This window comes from Rhamphochromis sp. 'chilingali' (assembly GCF_963969265.1).
Source record: "Rhamphochromis sp. 'chilingali' genome assembly, chromosome: 21".
Classification (NCBI taxonomy): Eukaryota; Metazoa; Chordata; class Actinopteri; order Cichliformes; family Cichlidae; genus Rhamphochromis; species Rhamphochromis sp. 'chilingali'.
Window position 1 is genome coordinate 13,514,402 of NC_137949.1, and position 18,384 is coordinate 13,532,785.

The following is an 18,384-nucleotide window of genomic DNA, read 5'->3' on the forward strand; positions in this document are numbered from 1 at the left end:
TTATGTAAAGTTATTTTTCATTTTATCCATCTGCTCATTTTTCCTGATTATCTAAAGTTGGTTTATCCAGATGTTTTTCCCCAGCAATGGTATCTTTCTTATTAATGGTTTCTTATAAAATCTCTCCAGTGAGTTGTGGGTCTACCCTAGGATCTTCTCCCGGTTGGGGATGCCCCAAAGACGTGAAGAGAAAATGCACGAGAGGCATCTTGATTAGACTGTCCACAGCTGTCTCCTTTAGACATGAAGGAGCAACAGTTAAGCCCAAATCTCAAAAGGAAAAAACTCTTTTCAGCTGCTGTATTTGCAATCTGATTCTTTCATCATTACCATGTGTGAGGAGGGGGACTTAAATCAACCAGCAAACGAAAGCATTCACCTTCGGCTCAGCTGACGATCGGGTACAATGCAGCAGTAATGCTGACCCAACATTAATTTCTTGTTCCATTTAAGCTCCACCATTTCAATCACTTGTGAACAAGATCCTGAAATACTTAAATTCCCTTGCTTGGAGCAGCATCTTTTCCTCCCAGAGGGAGCAATCCACCTTTTTTTTGGCAGAGAACTGAAGTGTAGAGTTGGAGTTGCTGACTTTCATCTTAGCTCCTTCACAGCTCGAGTTTATGCCAGATGAAGTCAACAGAAGTACTTGAAAAAGTAAGAGTGCAATGCTGGGTGATTATTAATAAAGATTACAAAGAGTTGATATTACCCAAAACCCTCTTTTAATTAAGTAGACAATTGCTCTTTTAAGTTTGTATTGTCCAATGAGGTTACTTGGATGTGTGTGAGCGTGGACTCCCTGCATGTATTAATAATACAGCAGACACTGATAACCTTGAAAAGCACCACAAACACACACACACATGCATAGTTGATACAAACACAGCCAGCAGCCAGAGTTCAACACACACACTTACCAGATGCCCTTTTTTGTGTAGATCAATCATATAATGCCTGGAACAGTCCTCCAGACTTGTACGTACAGTGCAAAATGTGGTGAAATATTTTTGAGTTAATCCACTCACAGCACTCCCCGGTGAATCATACTTTAGTTCCATCAGTTCCGTTTACCATTAACACACCCTCATCATGGACTCTATACATTTTCAGCCATGACTCATGTGTTTTGATTACCCGAGCTGACACCAGTCCTAATTCTCTCTGTGGCTACGAACCGATAAACTACATTCATCTGAACCTAGAGGTTGTTACTGTTGTTAGCATATGAAATATTTACTTGGCTGAAAAATCTAATTAAAAGCTACGTTATGCATGAAAGTTCCCAAAAACACCCACATCACAGCAGTTCACACCATTTAACTGTAAGCAGCATGAAGAAAAACCAACTTAACAACTATTAGAAATATCTGGATCCGCGCAGCCTCGGCGACTCGTCTGAAAACAAGAATATCTTTTTTTAAAAAGAAATGACTGAGCTGCGTGTGTGACAAGAACCCATGATGTTGACAAGTGTCACAATTACTACTATTGTCAAGGCGAGCACTTTCATCTGGATCCTTTAAAAGATCTTCGTATTTAAAAATTAGACAATTTAGAACAGAAGATGAAAAGCAAAACTCTGCTCTCTATTCAGCCCGTTCCCCTGTTTTTTTGAGGTCAATTAAAACTACCCTGGGGTTGTGTCAGCGGGGAAATGGCTGTGGCTGTACAACTTCAGTCACGCAAGAACGTGGAACTCTTTTAAAAAAAACATGTTAATTTTAAAATCCGAGCAGAGAGCTGCAAGTTGCTGTTATTTATAACCAAGAGGAGAAGTCGATGGATAGAATTTTGGAATAGAATATTCTCATTTATTTGCAAACACATGCCACAGAGGAATCTGGCCCCGCTGCAAAAGAACAAACGCACATTTTAACTGGGATGGTATTTTTGCTCGCCCTTTTTTGTAAACGATGCCAAAAACTGTGGCAGAGTTACCTCTCGTTTTCAAATACCAGCATGCAATTTGCCTGGCAACTTTGTAGTTTTTAAAAAAGAAAACAAAAGACAGATTAAAAATTTTAATGTGTATTTTTTCTCCCCAAAAATCCATTAAACACAGCCCAGAGATACAGCTGTACTGATGAGCATAATCCATCATTTTAAATGAGACAACTTTGGTAATTTCTCCTAACATGGCTTTAAACGCTGCTAATTACCACATTACTGGAACTATTTTCACTTCTTTCAATCAAGACGCAGTCTTACATAACGGTGAAACATTATGTTACTGCAAAACAAAGTCTCCGTAAATACCTCAGCACTGATTGTGTCCCTTTTTAGAGAGCTATATAGCAAAGTCATTCAGTTCATTCAGTTTATGGTGATAAATTAGATTCATATTCTCATGTCTGAACATGTTTTGAATGCATCTTTGATCACAGCAGGAGGTGATGATTCAGAGATGTTGGCTAAACCACAGTAAATACACAAGTGCTTCTAAAGTGTGAGTTTTCTTGAGCTGAACACTGTTTACTTCAAGGGTTACAGTTAAAGCAAGGACGAGAAAGGGGCTTTTTATATTTACTGTATGAGTACTTGAAAATAGAACAAGATTTTTTTGGGTATATGTAACATTGATGAGGTGAATTCCCAAGTTTGCGACGCACAACCCAAAGCTGTGATGCCAAGGCTGAGAGAAGCCTAATAACAAAATGCCAAAGAACATTTCAGAGATCTCAAGCAACAACAAGCAGCAACCTCCGGGGCTGAAAAGTGAAGCCAACACCAGAGTGCCAGAAACTGCAGTTCCCTGAGTGGCCACTTAAGACTCGCTCCAAAGTGAATCGATCATGAGAGTACCGTGTTAAGCAGCCCAGCTTTGCAGCAGAAATTAACGTGGGTGGCGGACTGGTTTTGGTCTCTACAGCAAATGTCTCCCCCTATATCGACTGGAAGAGTGGCTGAAATCCCCCTCTCTCCATCTCCACATGCCACCAGCTGTCAGCTCAGCTTCACCTCCACTAATTCAAGTCATTGAACCAGATCTCTCGATTGTAATTATGTAATCATGGCTGGCTGTAAAAGGGAGTCGATCCCTATAGACTCTGATGTTAAAATGCCCAACTTTACAGCATTAAAAAGCATGTTTACAGCCCGGTGCAAGAAATGATCTTGAGCTCTGGACAGTCCCAAAAGGGCTTGTAGTGCCACATTTATTTGGAGCATGTTTTGCATTGCATTGTCACGAGAATGTGCATGTATTAATTTGGTCATTTAAAAATGTCTAAAATGGTTTTATGCGCCAGTCTAATCTGCTAAGTCGCTTTTCCTCCAGTGTAACTGCAGCTACTGGAACACAGAACCGACAAGAATACCATTTCAATCCATCAAATTGATTTCATTTGGATCTGTGTCAAACAGCAGTGATTTCCATGTCTTCTTTATTAGGCAGCAAGCTTTAATGGATTCAGTTTAAAGTTTCATAGCAGTGCAGTATGTGCAGCTGTCATCTTAGAAGCAAAAGGCAGCACTGAATGCCACACAGTGATAAAATAATGAACTGGAATTAAAATGTTTATTTTACCACTCTGTGCACTTAATCACCCCATTAATGATCATTTCTTGTCCTTTTGCAACAGTGTTGCAATTTACTTTTATATTTTCTGCGTTCGTTGTAGATTTTAATCAACATTTGGTGTGTTTTTAGTGGAAGAAGACTCACATGATCTGTGAAACGCCCCTTTCAGATTGGTCAGTTGCTGCGGACACCACCCTGGGAGAAACCCTGGGTAAACTCAGAAAGTTGATCACCAGCGTTGTGTGACCTTTTATTTCTGATCAACTATTTTAGGGTAAGTGAATCCAGATAATGGAATCCTATTCTTGGTATGTTCAGTTAAGTTTTATTTATATAGCGCCAAATCACAGGAATAGTTGCCCCATGGAGCTTTATATTTATGTTGTAAGTAAGACCCAATAATAATACAGAGGATACCCTAACAATCAACCCCTTTAAGCAAGCAGTTGGCGACAATGGGAAGGAAAAACTCCCTTTTAACAGGAAGAAACTCTGTGAGGGGCAGCCTTCTGTTATGACCATATGGGGATAATGGGAGAGAAAATTACACTGGAAGAGATTAATAATAACAACATGTGCAATGAGCTTCTTAATTTAGGCCCCTGGGCCCTATTTCAGGAAGCCGGTTTAGAAAACTCAGAGTGAAAAACGATACTCAGGGTGGGGTAACCCCGAACTGTCCAACTCGGAATATTCGGTTTCAGAAAGGCTGATAACAATTAGTTCAGTCAACGCGGAGTTGCTTTAACCCCAAGTTAAGCGCGCGCACGAGGATACATAAAGCCCTGATTAGTGGAGCACAGATTAAGCGAGTCACCATGGAGACGGAGGGAAAGAAGGCGCGGTCAATGTGTTTCACAGCGCTTGAGGCCGAAATTCTGATGGCAGCATATGCCGATAACATGCAGTTAGAGGCTACATTAATTTTCTTTCTGTAAGCACTTATTGAAATTATCTGAGCACATTACAAGTACATATTTGCTTACTCTGTATGCTCAAATGTGACCCGTTATAGCCAACAGAAAAAAAAAGCGGAGGCCCGAAAAACAGGTGGAGGTCGTCCACCACCACCACTCACAGAGGCTGAGCAGTTGGCTTCCACATTTGTGATGATGTTGGCAGCATCACATATGATCTTCACAGTGCAGAGAACACAAATTAGCATCCATTACTATAATGAAATAATTTGTTAGTTTGAAATGCTACAGGGAACTATGTACCTGTACATTAATGCTGTGGAAAGACTTCCTGTTCACATAGTCTCCTTCATTTACTGAAGGAGCAATGATTGGAATGTGAGTGCCATCTATACAGCCAATCACGCCTGGGAACCGTGAGAATAAATGTAAAATTTAAGTAGTAGTTCAAGTATCACCACATCATGTATTAAGTTTCGTTCATCCTGATACCTGCAATTTTGTGGAATCCCTCTTTAATAAATCGTGTGGGTCTATGACCGGGGAACACCACAGACGAGTACAGGAGACGTTTCAGTGCAACTGTAACATTCCTGACTGCCCGACAGACGGTAGCCTTGGAAACGTGCTCAGCGTCACCAATATTATACAGAAAGCTCCCGTTTGCAAAAAACCGAAGTGCAATACAAATAATATGTACAGAACTGAGAGAATGTCTGCGATGTGTCACATGAGCAATATTAGTCCTGAGGATGTTATTCAAATAAATTATAGATTGTGCTGAAAAACGGTAACGTTCACACAGGAAATCATCAGGAAATGATAAAATGTCCGAACGCACTCTAATCACTCTCTCCCGGCGGAGAGCTCTGCGGAGAATTTGGGCTTCAACATCTACTGGCTCTTCAAGGAAGGGGCACGCCATGTCTGACACTTCCTACAGTCAGGTTTCCGACAAAGAGGCGGGGACAGTCAGGGTTAGTTGAAGTAAACCTGCTAGGGGGCAGGTTAGCTTCACGGAGTGTGTCGTCATAGTAACTCGCTCAGAATTAATCTAAACTCGCTTTGTGAAACTGAAAACCCAGAGTTTTCGTTAACTCAGGGTATACTTACTCAGAGTTTGCACTAAACCGGCTTCCTGAAATAGGGCCCTGGTCAAAGCTAAATGAAGCACATTTCAAAAGTTGTTGTGTTAGGGTAAATGTATTATATTATTGGCTGCCAGGAGTGTTGTGGAGTGTGTTGCTAGGGAACCTGTATTAAATGTCACTCCTTCTTACTCGTAGTTCTAATCTGACACAAAATAATATAATTTGTCTGTGTTTAACAAATTCTAAACACTAATAATTGGACAAATTCACACTGCAGTGCTGTGCGCTAGCTAGCCAGGCAGCATAACAGCTGGAACGGCAGTGGCGGCTGGCCCATAGGGGGCGCTCGGGCTCCGCCCCCCCAAATGTGGAGGAGTAAAAATATATATTTTTAAAAAATTCATCAATGATAGTTTTACTATGTGTGTGCCCATATACAGCCAGGCGTATTTTAACATTTTCACCAGCTGACTCATTAAAGTTCAACCAACAAACGGTGTTTTTCTTCTTCTGGGGCGCTCGTCAAAGCGCCCTTGATATGCAGCGAAATAGCCTATCATTAAATGGTTGCCAGGGGAAAATAATAAATATTTGACCTATCAGCGTCGCTGAATTAAATGGTTTGGGGGCGCTTAAAATTGCGCCCCTGCAGAAAACGCGCGAAGATTTGCTGTTCTAGAATTTTACCTCAGTCAGTAGCCTAAGTGAGCTATAAGGTCAGAGAGAGACGATGGCAGCGGTATTGTTAACGGTTGAGGCACAGCCTCCCCCAAATTCGGTTAGATCGCTTCTAACCTACCCTTTTGCCAGAAGGACAATGGCAGAAAAACTGCAAGTTAAAGAGTTGGGACCTGACAAGCCCGAAATTCAACTAACCCAGGCAACGAAGGAGAAGTCAAAAGCATACAACAGGACTTTTTGTCGGAGTTGGTTCCAGCGCAAGTCGTGGCTGACAGGCTGTGGAACAGCTAATGCACTTTTTTGTTTCCCGTGCATACTGTTCAAAAAACTCACACAAGAACTTCCTGATTTCAACACCAGGGTCATCGAGAAATTTGCCACTCAGAAAGACAGACGAGCAAAGTTCTTGTACAAATAAGAACCCTTAACCATATTTACTCTCTTTCTCCATCCCTCTCTCTTTCTCTCTTTAGCCCACCCCCCCAATCAGTTTACAGTTGTTGTTTTCAATAGTTATTTTTCATTCATTCAAAAAAAAAAAAAAAATCTGTTCATGTTCATTTTTACAAATCTATACAAATGGCCAGAATATGGTTGTTCATTTTAAATTTAAATTAAAATTGTGTTGTTTGATGTACTCATTAAATGGGTCATTTTAGTCGATATCATAAAAATTGCCCCCCCTGAGATTTTTTTCAGGAGCCGCCACTGTGGAACGGGCTCCATTACTTCATTCAAGAACAGTAAGAAGAGACTGAGGAAAAAGAAAAGAGAGCAGAGTTTCATGAATAGAACCAAGAGAAAAGCCGTATCTGTTGTTCAGAAGGTTTTCTACTTTTGAAAAGTGAAACTTGTTTTGCTTCTGCAGCTTATGTGCTGGACTTGCACTGTGGGTGGCACTCGGGGAGCTTAGCACTTTGCCCTGTCCAGATAAAAAAATAAAATAAACAGCAGCAGCCAAAATCCTTACTTCACAAACCTTTGTGTGACAGTATATGCAATAAAAGAAAGGGAAGGGACCTGCAGGAAAGCAACTATCTGATGTCATCATTCAGTTGGTTGATACTTCTAAGTTTAAGCTTAGTTTGTGTAGGTAAAATGCTTGCATATTAAGTAAATCAGGCCTTCACTGTGTATCAGTATCTTAGAGGGTCAATAAGCTGTAGCCAGGATGGAGCCGCCTTCACATGAATAGAGCTCTCAGAAATGTGGAGTTGTATCTTCTGCAATCATCTTTGTTCAATCTTCCACTCGGAGTGCCTCCATGGGGAATCAGACCCACTTGATGCATTTCCTCTCCATTGTATATATATTGTTTGAAAAGGCTCCTCTCACGGAGCTTTACTGCTCAAACAGCACCACGGTCCAACTGTGTTAGATAGTACAGCCCCCCCCCCAAAAAATAAGAGCAACTGGTCTTCAGGTTTTTAAATTGTTGGTAATGAGAGTATAATTTATTCTTTTATCTTCATTAGTCATAAATAAAAACAGAGAGCTGCGCACAGATATGAAATGCATTGTAAACAAAGCAGTGAAAGTTTGGTTTGAGTGGAAAGTTTTCATGTTGCTACTGTGGGAGGAATAATCTAGGGTGAATGTATATTTTGAGGAACTAATGTAGGACTGTTTATATTACCATAATTCATTTATTTCCATTTCAAGGGCGACTCTCGGGCGCCCAGCTAGTTTCTTTCGCTGCATTTTTTCAGTGCAGTTTGTCTCGAAGAGGTGAGTAAAATGTCCACGACAATCCGCCGTCAGCCGGTGAGGAGACGAGGTAGATTTCTTCATATCTCGCTTGAAAATGAATGTGGAGGACATTAAATGCATAAGTTTCCTGCCTTGAATCTAAATAAAAATGCTAATGAAACGCCGTGGGTATTAATAATGTGGAGGACGAGTTTCCTTTTATTTGCTAAAGAAACATTTCAAGACAAACAGTGACAGCCGCAACTTGTTTTTGATGTATCAGGATTTATGACACTTCATATCCTCTTGACATTTAAAAAATTAAAACGCAGTCTAATTAAAGCTTTAATTAACGCCTGACTTTGGACTAAGTTGAATAATGGAATATGGCTGTGCATGATGGTGTGTTATATATGTATCTTTGCACTTCCTACAGGGATTAATTATATGCTTAAAAAAAGGACTAATTTATGATATAACGCTGGAGTGTGCCCTTTGGCCCATCTCACAGTCCTCATGGGATCCTCATGTTCCTGCCATTAGCTCATATGCCATAAGGAGATTAACATTAAACCATGGACCCATCTGAGAGGAAAGGATCTACACGCAGTGTAACAATTTTGTATAGTCCTACTAAACAGAATATAAGGTGGAAATGACTGAAGCAGTCCTAGCAACACGTGCCACATGTTTGCATTCTCTCTCTAGGGTCATTAAATTATTGTATTCATTTTGAAGAGCCTGACTGCAGTGATAGGAGGAAAATTGAATATTGTTCTGGCAATGAAAGAGACTAAATATAACCTTTAAAAAAGAAAAGAGAGAAATAGAATTTCATTTTTTTTAAATATCAAGTCTGATTATTTTGTCTTTTCCAATTACCTGAGTAGCTCTGGGAAAATGAAAAGTTAAAGAGAATGCATGTTTCATGCTCCAACAGGAGTGATTTGGTTAAAATATGATTGAATTCCTGAATACAAAAGCAGACTTTCACACTCCACTGGGGTATAATTAAGGTTCTGCAGTTCCTGCCAAGAGAAACCCTCGAGCGGGTGACCACAGGGGGTTGGAAATTTTATGTGACATGAATGCCACTTATTTTTTTTAGCTTTTAAAATGGGACAAGCCTGGGTTTGATTGTCTGATAATAACATTGTGTCACCCTCTTTTTAATCCCATTTGCACTGATCTCCGCTTTCGGTTGTCCTTGCAGCATTCCCCTTCTGTAAATGTTAATGTTGACCAGCAAGTCAATATCCTTAACGGTGAGTATAATCCTGTAAGGCTGTGTGTGCGTAATTATTCCATCACTGTCAATATTTTAACATCAATACTGTGTTTGTAAATGTGTTTGCATTGTGTCAACGGGGGAATCTGTTGTGGGGAGTCTGCGCATGAGAAACTGTAACACACAAAACACATGGCTCATTAAAGTCTGTTTTAATTACATTTAGAGCTGATGCAACCAGTGTACTGAAAGCTCCAACTTGCCAGTTCAAACTAAAGCATCTCAAGAGATGTGATACTAAATGAACTCTGAAAATGTGACTGTACTTGTTTTTATTGAACCAAAATAACTAAAAATACAGTAGTGCAAGAAGATCCAAGGTGTTTAGTACTGTGCAAAAGTTCTTTTAATTCCTTTATATTTTTCTTCCAAGAATCCAGACTTTCCTCTAAGTTGTTAAAGCCGTCTCCAGGTTTTCTGAATATATTTCAGGGGATTTTTCTTCACATTTCCTGCTTTTTCATTCATTTTCAATGTCATCCCTGTACATGAACATTTTCAGAGAAATTTTATTTTTTTAAACCACTTAACACTGACTTATGAATCATTCAGCCACAAAAAGCACCTTACTGAACCAATACTGTTTCTACTTATAAGGGGCAACCTGACAAAGCCAATTTTAGTACCTAATAAAAAAAATTAGGCAAAAAACCCAAACATTTGTTTTTATTTCTTTAGTTGAATTTCCCCCAAAAATGCCAGTCATAACAACTAGAAACACATAAAAGTAGTACATTAGCACCATCATGATGAATCCTAAAGAGCCAAACATTTGGCATCTGTCAGCATGGTGTACCTTGTGTTGTTAAAAAATGATGTGGCAGGCCTAACAACAGTACCTCAGACAAACAGTATCTTAAAGCCAATTCCTTAAGAAACAGGAAAAACAACAACAAAGAGCTGGCGCAGGGCCTTTGAGATGCATCTGGTCCATTAGTTGATCCATCTGCTGAAATGTTCTCAAACTTTTTTTTTCTTAATTTTTTGGTTGTGATTGTTGGCGGATGGACAGGAGGAGGTCAGGAGAGAGGTATAACAGTGAGTGTCTATGGCCATCTGTAAAACTGTCTCTGTCATTGCAGCCAGTGATCTCACGGATTTTGCCATAATTAATTATGAAAGCAACATCAGATTTGGATCCACCATGGAATACCCCCGGGAACGCTGGTGAAAAATGATCTCAGAAACATTGCCAATCCAGTAAAACCATAAAAACACACAGTTGTCCTTTTGAAGCAGTGTGGGATCATTTTATCGACCAAGAACAGAACAAAAGGCAGAAAACATCCAGAGGATTGTTTTGAATGCCCTTCATTCAGTCACTGCAATACTGCACTTGTGAAAAAGAAAAACGTCATCGAGACATTTCAGTGCATCAGATATCTCGTTGATGGTTTTCCTCCATGATCACAGTTAATGTTACTCCAGATCCACCACTGCAACAGACCAATCATGTTGCTGTGATGTCAAAGTTCTGTGACTTGCAGGTCAAAGGCAGATGTGCTTTGGCTTCATTTTCCAGTTCCAGAAACAACATCCAAAACATAGCTACACCAACATCATACACTGACGTCATGGTTCTCTATGGATTAAAAAATAAAGCCATGGTAAGGTGAAACGTCAGGTGGACGGCAGGTTGGTGCTGCATCAGCAACAATGCAGACATTATACAAGGCTCTTGAGGTGGAGACGCAGGTCGAGAGCTGAGTTGAAAAGTGAAGCTTTCATTTTTACCAGTCTGTTCCACTACTCACTTATAGTCGTAATAACAGAATGAATGTAAATGAGGTCACAAGCTCAAGGAGCCATGATGAGATTCTTCTGTAAGAATGCTGGGGTCGGGCTTAGCGGTAGGGTGAGAAACGCTGATATCAGAAGCGAGCCGCTCCAACTGCCTTTTTTCAACATGAAGAAGTGCTTCAGACATCTGGTTAAGATGCCTTCTGGGCAGGTGCATCCCTTCAAAAGATTTTACAAGCATGCCCATCAGTGAGGGGATCCCGGGTAGACCCAGAACACACTGAGGAGGTTGGATTTCAGCTGGTCGGGGAATGGCTTGAGGTCTACCAGGAAGAATTGGAAAGTGCTAGGAAGAATGATTTTTTGGATTACTGTGCTTAGCTCATTTCCACTGTGACTCAACTTTGGATAAGTGGAAGGTAATTGATACATGGACACATGGCTACAACCCATAAACCAAACATTACGATTCACTAGAAAAACCCAAAACTTGGAAAACAGAAAACTGGCACAGCACGAGGGTGAGCATGACCGTTGTTTACTTAAGCATTCTGCATCATGAATTTATTCCCCTAGGATCAGTTTACGGACCGAATCTGATTAAGACTCTGTGGCTCTATTAAAATTAAATCAGGAATGGTTTGAACTTTTCTAGATTTTTGCTAAACTTTCTGACCACAGTTCATTTGTTATGAAGTCAAAACGGCACAAAAACTATCCAGTAATTATGAATTTTGGCACATCTTAGTGATGGGTTCATCAATAAGCTGCTGAAACACAGTCCAGAATCCAGGCAAAGGCAGAGAATTATGTAGGAAGAGTTACATTTTTCAAGTGTTCACCACACAAATATACTGCTTGAACTAAGTCGGGGATGGAGTCTCTCCCAGCGTGCAGAGGCAGGAAAACACCCTGCCTGCCAATCACAGCACTAATATACCGTGACATACAATTCAAACATGGCAAAACTAATGCACACACACACACACACACACTGTAGGCAGAGAGCTGCTTGTATTTGGACAGGAGGACTCAGTTTACTGTATCCACTGACTCTTCAAACACCTTCAGACAATTCAATACAAACCTGAATTATTCCTTACTTTTGCTACACCCTGGTTTACGCAAGTCTTCACAGTAATCACGTCTCAGATGCTTCATCATTAGGGGGCATCAAATATTTGTTGATATGCACCCAGCGTGCTATGGGAATAACAAAGGAAAAAAATAGGAGAGGTGTGCCTTCCCAGCACTGTCATCTAATTTATCAGTGATTGCCAATCACCCAGATAAATTCAGGGCATCTCCGTGTTTGAAAAATCCAAATTTTATGATTGCGGTTTCATGTTTAACATTCCCTTTGACTGAAGATGGAGTAAAAACCCCTTAAAACAACATAATCCAAATATATATGACCTAAATTGGGGAGGGGGGAGTAAAAACGGGAAATATGGTAAAGCACTTTGGATGCAAACTCGAATCCGTCTCTGGAATCTTCCAAGCAGCCTAACTGCATATAATAAAGCATCTATAATTAACACATTTTGGCATTAATTCAAGCCAGATTACCCTGATATTTGAAACTGCTGAAGGACATGCCAAACTACATTTTGTTAATTCCAGGCACAATAGTTGGGTTGCGGTCACGTGGTTCTGATGACGTGCGGAGGCAGCGCGATTTTTGAGTGGAGGGCGGAAGTAAACATGGAGGACACTGTGGAGAGTCAGGAGAGCAGCTATTGTGCAACTTTAGACCCCGTTTCTCGGGAGAGATATAAACAGATAGTTAAAAAATATATCGGACGTGATCCGTATTCTTTGAAAATGTCCGAATACACCACAGAAGTAAAGGATTTGCCTACTATCGAGGCTGTGGATATCACCAACTACTTGGTCCTCCAGACTTCTTACTACACTAGGCAGCAAATGAAAGCTTTCAAGAGTCTGGAGGCGTACAATTTTTTTGTCAGCGGGTGGGTCCACAACCTTGGAACAAAACGTCTCCGTGATGGATACAGTTTGGTGTTTGCAAGGGTGAGTGTTTGTTCTTATATTGCTTTATCTTAAACACGCTAACAGTTAGCGGTAGCGGCTTTAACGTCAACAAACATGCCACATCCTTAGGACTTCGTTAGAGTGACAGTTGTTTGTTTCAAGGTAAACCATTCTCAGCGGTCTAACGAGACACCTCTGAAGACTTGGGTAATTGCAAAGGAGGATGGAGAAGTGATTGCAGCTCATTGCAATTGTATGGCAGGGTTAGTAGCCTGTTCTCCACTGTCACTACTAGGCTCAAATCCGGGCTCTCAGCCGTCTGTTGCATATCCAAAATCGCCTCTGCACATCGATGCTGTTCTGCCTTAAGCTTCATTCTTTTCTCTCGTTTGAGAACTGATTCCGATCTGGGTTTTCGTTCGTAGCCGAGATTGACCGTCGGAGCCCAGTCCTCCGACTCTACGTCATCCAAAGCACTTGGGCAGCCTATAGTCCCAATCAAGTCAATATTAGACTACTAACTTAAAAGCACTAAGTAAACGAGAATTTAACGACAACCTAATGCTAATAAGTTCGTTTGCAAACATAACATTACCTCTGACGAAGTGGTCGCTGCAGACACGGGCATTGGCAGACTCTGCTCCTCCCGACTGTAAACGTAAATTTAAAATCCATTTTTTCCTACGTTTTTCGGTTAGAATTTTCCATTTTTCTCCTCTTCGTTGGGCTATTTTTGGTACCCTAAAATACCGTTTATCAGTTTCTCTGGTCGACCTACTGGAGCATCCGTAAACACAACAGGACATAGGCATTTTGCGTACTGTCTGTCTGTGATTTTGCGCTTATCTTTTTCACTTCCGACCGCCAGTCAAATTTCGCGCTTTACGTCGACGTCACGTCTACGTCAAATGAAACCTAGCTATTAAGTCCATGCTTACCAGCCTGAAACTTTACATTACACTGTCATAAACACGAGTTGTGGAATGGGAGATTCTCTTGCAATTTGCAACTGTTTACTTGTGCTTACTGTATAATCTTAGCCATTACTCAGTGGTAAATGGAGAGTGGAAGTGTGTGGAAACTGAACGCACTCTAAATAGAGTTAAGCTCAAGACTTGTGTGTCCCCAGAGGCTCAGATATCCAGTATTTAATGGCTTTGTGAAAGCAAGGCAGTGGCTTCAATTGAATTAAAGGTGCTGGACGCCCAGCGAAGGCGACAAAAGGACAAATGTAGGTAAAGATGTGCCAGAAGCTGTCCTTTTAAATGAACCAAGAATTTAAAACTTTACAGCAAGGTATCCATGGAAACATGTTTACTGACACATATGAAAAATCAACTGTGGATGCAAGTGGTGATATATAATTTTAACCCTATTTCTGAAGACAGTGCTTGGTTAAGTAATATGTCCTGCAGCCTATGATGGACTTTTCTTTACAGAGCTGACTCACAGAATATGAAAGTCTGGTAAAAGGTCAGGTCATCTGTTTTCTTGCTAAAGTAGCCTAAACATGATATCCTGCTAAATATGAAGCCCTGAAGGAAGCTCGGTGAACTCACGACAAAAGATGGTGATAATAATAATAATAATAATTATAACAATAATAATAATAATAGCTGTATTACAACTGGGGTTCGAGAGCGCTATAACGGAAACAATTAGCAGTCACTTATTTAAACTTATTTTGTTGTCATCTCAAATCGTGAACACTGGTTTGTTTGTTTTTTATTATTGTTACTGTAAAGAGTTAAATTAAATGTGAAAAATAATATCAAGCTATAAGAGCTAAGCTGCTTAGTGCACCTGCAACATAAATGCTACAACCTATCAAATCATACCGGATAATCATTTAACCAAACGCGCCGTTTCATCATAGAGAAGAAACTACGTACCAGACTTAATTTAGGAATTAGCCAATGTAATGATTACGCGCTCGTTTGTTCAATTACACTGTTCAAATAATGTAATAAACAGCAATAAGACATTAGTATAGTCTTTTGCTGGATTCGGCTAATGCAACAATAAATAATACATAAAATAGCCATGTTTCCATAGATATTGTTCTTAAACCTGTAGCACTTGGATACCAGCAGCTCATGCCTAATAGATCATTTATCGTTATATGACCAGCAAAACGCCATCTAGAAAAGTTGAACGTTTGTTTGTTTTTTAAGTAAGAGAGCGATAGTTTTCTAGATGTATGCCGAACTGTACAGCTATTCATGACGCTTTGGAAACGATTGACACCTGAACGCGAGCCTGTGCAGCGTCAAGCAGTTAAAAGCAAAGAAGCATAAATAGTATAATTTTAAAGGAAGCTTGGAGCTGCCTTCCACATGAGCGGACGAACTGCCCGAGTGCTCTTTCGGAGTGCCCTAACACGGAAACTGCAAACTGCTGTTAGATTTCAGTCATTCACAGGGAATGACTGAAATCTTTCAGTCATTCCCTGTGAATGACTGAAAGGGTTTACTTGCCGAAGTTGGAACCGGGAGGCTGGCGGGTCGCTCGATCAGCTCAGGTTGCTGTTTCCCGGTAACATTCATCTCCCGTACAACCGCTTTCTCTGTCCGCTCACTTCGACGAGAGTTTCTCAAGTCATTTATCCAGCCGCTGAAGGGAAGTGTTATTCACCGGCGTCCCGCTTACCCACGAAGACAGAAGGAGAAAGCATGCCTGAAAAGCTCGGGGGTTCTTCGAAAAAGGAAAAACAGGAAAACAGCCGTGCGTATCCTGAGATGACCACGATGGTGCCCGCTGCAGGGACGAACTAGGAGCGCCCGTCGCTGCTCGTTTCTCACCGGCTCAGCCCCAACTGTCAGCACACAGCGGCTCCTCTGCTTCTTCTGCTGCTGCTGCTGCTCCTCATCAGTCTGCATGACTCCCCACCTGCTGCCTGTCCTCCTATTAACCATTCCTGCGTCAAACCACAGCACATTAACCCGTTCACTGATGCTGGAGTCCTGGAGGCATTTTAATCAGCAGAAATCACGGATGCATATTTATCATAATTAGTGCTCGGATCCTCTAATGATGGGCTATATTGCAATCAACAACATTTATGTTCACTAAACAGCAACATTGTCCTTGAACTTTGCGGCCAGGTGAAGGCTCCCCGACTGTGTGAGCACGGTAATTGTTAATGGATACTGGCACAAATTAATTTCTGTGGCATCCTCAAAGCCGCGCTTGAGGGAAAGAAGGCTCATCTTCCTGATGGAGGGTGATGGGTCAGAGAAGGGCTTTTTTTATTTTTTTTTTTTTTTTTAAGTCAATCTTATCACCGGCTCCTCAGAGCTGGCCTCAGGGATCCAGCCAATGCGGCCTGACTCATGTTGGATTTCAGTGGTATAGACAGCTTTATACACAGAATATGATACCTCTTCTAATAACCATCTTTCTTTTTTCCAGGAGAAATAGAGGTTAAAAATAGACTCACAACTATCTAAGGGCACACAATACCTGAGAGAGGGTTTCATTCTGTGTGGTTACAGCCCTATAATCAGTGACAGACTTTTGTTTTGTATTTTTTTATGTTCCGGATTAGAGCGCTAATGTGGATCTGGGAGAGTAACAATGACAAAGCGCCCCATTGCAATATATTACAGCCTAGCACTTTCATCAGAGTATGAAAAGTTATCATCAGAGGACTGGGAGAGGTGCAATTGTTAGGGAAGCTACTTCAGCTTCATACTTCAATGGCTGGCTTCCCACTCAGCATCCTGCAAAATCTGATGTTTTATGGCTGTTATGGATTTGGGGAGGAGAAAAAAAAATCTGCTTTCCAACTTATTACTGCTACTGCAAATACAGCAGGCCTTGTGGAGTTGAGTGTGCAGCCTTGAGTTTCAGGTAAACATTTCTTGAGGCAGAACTGCAAAGGTCAAAAGGCTGTGCATAGATGAAGCAGCTCACATGTTAAAATACATTTCTGTATTTTATATTAAAGAAAACCCGTGCAGCTCTGCCCTCAGTAAGAACTACCACTTAAGCCCACTGGAGCACCATTATCTATTTATTGGTGCTCAACCTAAACTGATAGGACTCCAAAAATAAGTCGAGGCAAAACAAACAACACGAAAAACTTTCTTTCTCAGAGGGAATAGTAAAAAAGAAACACGTCTCTAAGACAGACCACAGAGAACCCGAGAATAGCACGGAGCACCCCGGGATAGGCCTCTTTTTTTCCCTCAGGAGACATGATTGAATGTCACGAAGGAAAAGCGCAAATGCAAATAGAAAGAAGAAATGAAACCTGGATGAATTCTATAGAGTCTTGCTGTTGGGTGGGCCACGTGAAGAGATTAGCAGGTGCGCGATGACGGGCAAAATATCAGTTGGTAAAGTGAAAAAAGCGACAGAATGGACTCAGTGTTTTATTCAGTACTACCTGAAAGTAGTAACTAAACCTAAACACTCATCTAGAAAGTGTTTATAGAAGATCCGTTATCTCATGCACATAATAGAAACAGAAGGCTTGATGCAGCCATCGATATCGCCCTTTGGTGGCCATGTCGTGAATTAGAAAAACGTACTTTACTTCATTGAATAAATAAATAATGAAATAAGCACAGTATTGTATTTAAGAGTTAAGAAGCTTTTCCCTTCTCTGTGCAAAAACCTATAATTCTAAAACAATTAATCATAATCAAATTTAGCACTGACCTGGATAACAGGGTGTTTTCCTTCAGTTAGTAAATATGCAAAAGCTCCACAACTTTGCAGGGATGCATTAAATGCATCTGGTACCATGTAACTAAAGCAACGGTATCTATTTGGGACCTTTGTTGAATTTGTTGCAGGTAACATTACAACATTACAAGACCAGCAAAGATGATATTGAGCACTAGGGTGGAAGTGGCTCAAATCAAATACCGTGCCATGCTCCTTAGACAAAAACTGGTTCATCCCAAGGCGAAACCAAACAGCCATTTCAGAAACGCATGGCACAATTTGGAAGAGCCTCCTCGACAGGACAAGACTGAGCCGCACATCTGCACCAAAAGGATAAAGGTCACTCTTTCAAGGATGCCAATGCTCACATCTTGGACAGAGAAGACAGATGGTTACAGGAGTAAAAGAGGCCATCTATTTCCACTGTGAACGACCATCACTAACACCAGCTAGCAACAGTCTTGAGGTCCCTACCCAGGCACCTCAGCCCCCACCCACAGGTGACTTCAACAGATAAGATACATAATAGGTGTCAAAGTGCTTTCACCTGAAAACTCAGGTGGTAATGACCAACACCTTTTTTCCACACCTTTTCACCCCTTGGCTCATGTAATGGTATGCTTGATTAACAGGTTAATACATGATTAATACATGATTAACGACCACCTAATGGACAACCTCCACTAGGGTTTAAATACCTGGTGCTCTCCACCTTTTGGTCTTAGAACTAAGAGGTTGTGTAAAGAACTGTACTGTGTAAAGAAAACAAGCAGAAACCAATATCTA

The 18,384-nt window shown here is 40.8% G+C and overlaps 1 protein-coding gene across 2 annotated transcripts in view; it reads right to left on the minus strand.

Moving 5' to 3' along the window:
• The window catches only part of sntg2 (syntrophin, gamma 2), a 108,907-nt gene extending 93,130 nt beyond the window's left edge, over window positions 1-15,777 (minus strand). For both annotated transcript variants that reach the window (XM_080870681.1, XM_080870680.1), the window contains exon 1: window positions 15,402-15,777. In XM_080870681.1, coding sequence (XP_080726807.1) covers window positions 15,402-15,470 — 69 coding nt within the window. In that variant the 5' untranslated portion in view covers window positions 15,471-15,777. The remainder of the gene's footprint in view (window positions 1-15,401) is intronic.
• Window positions 15,778-18,384: the final 2,607 nt, after the last annotated feature.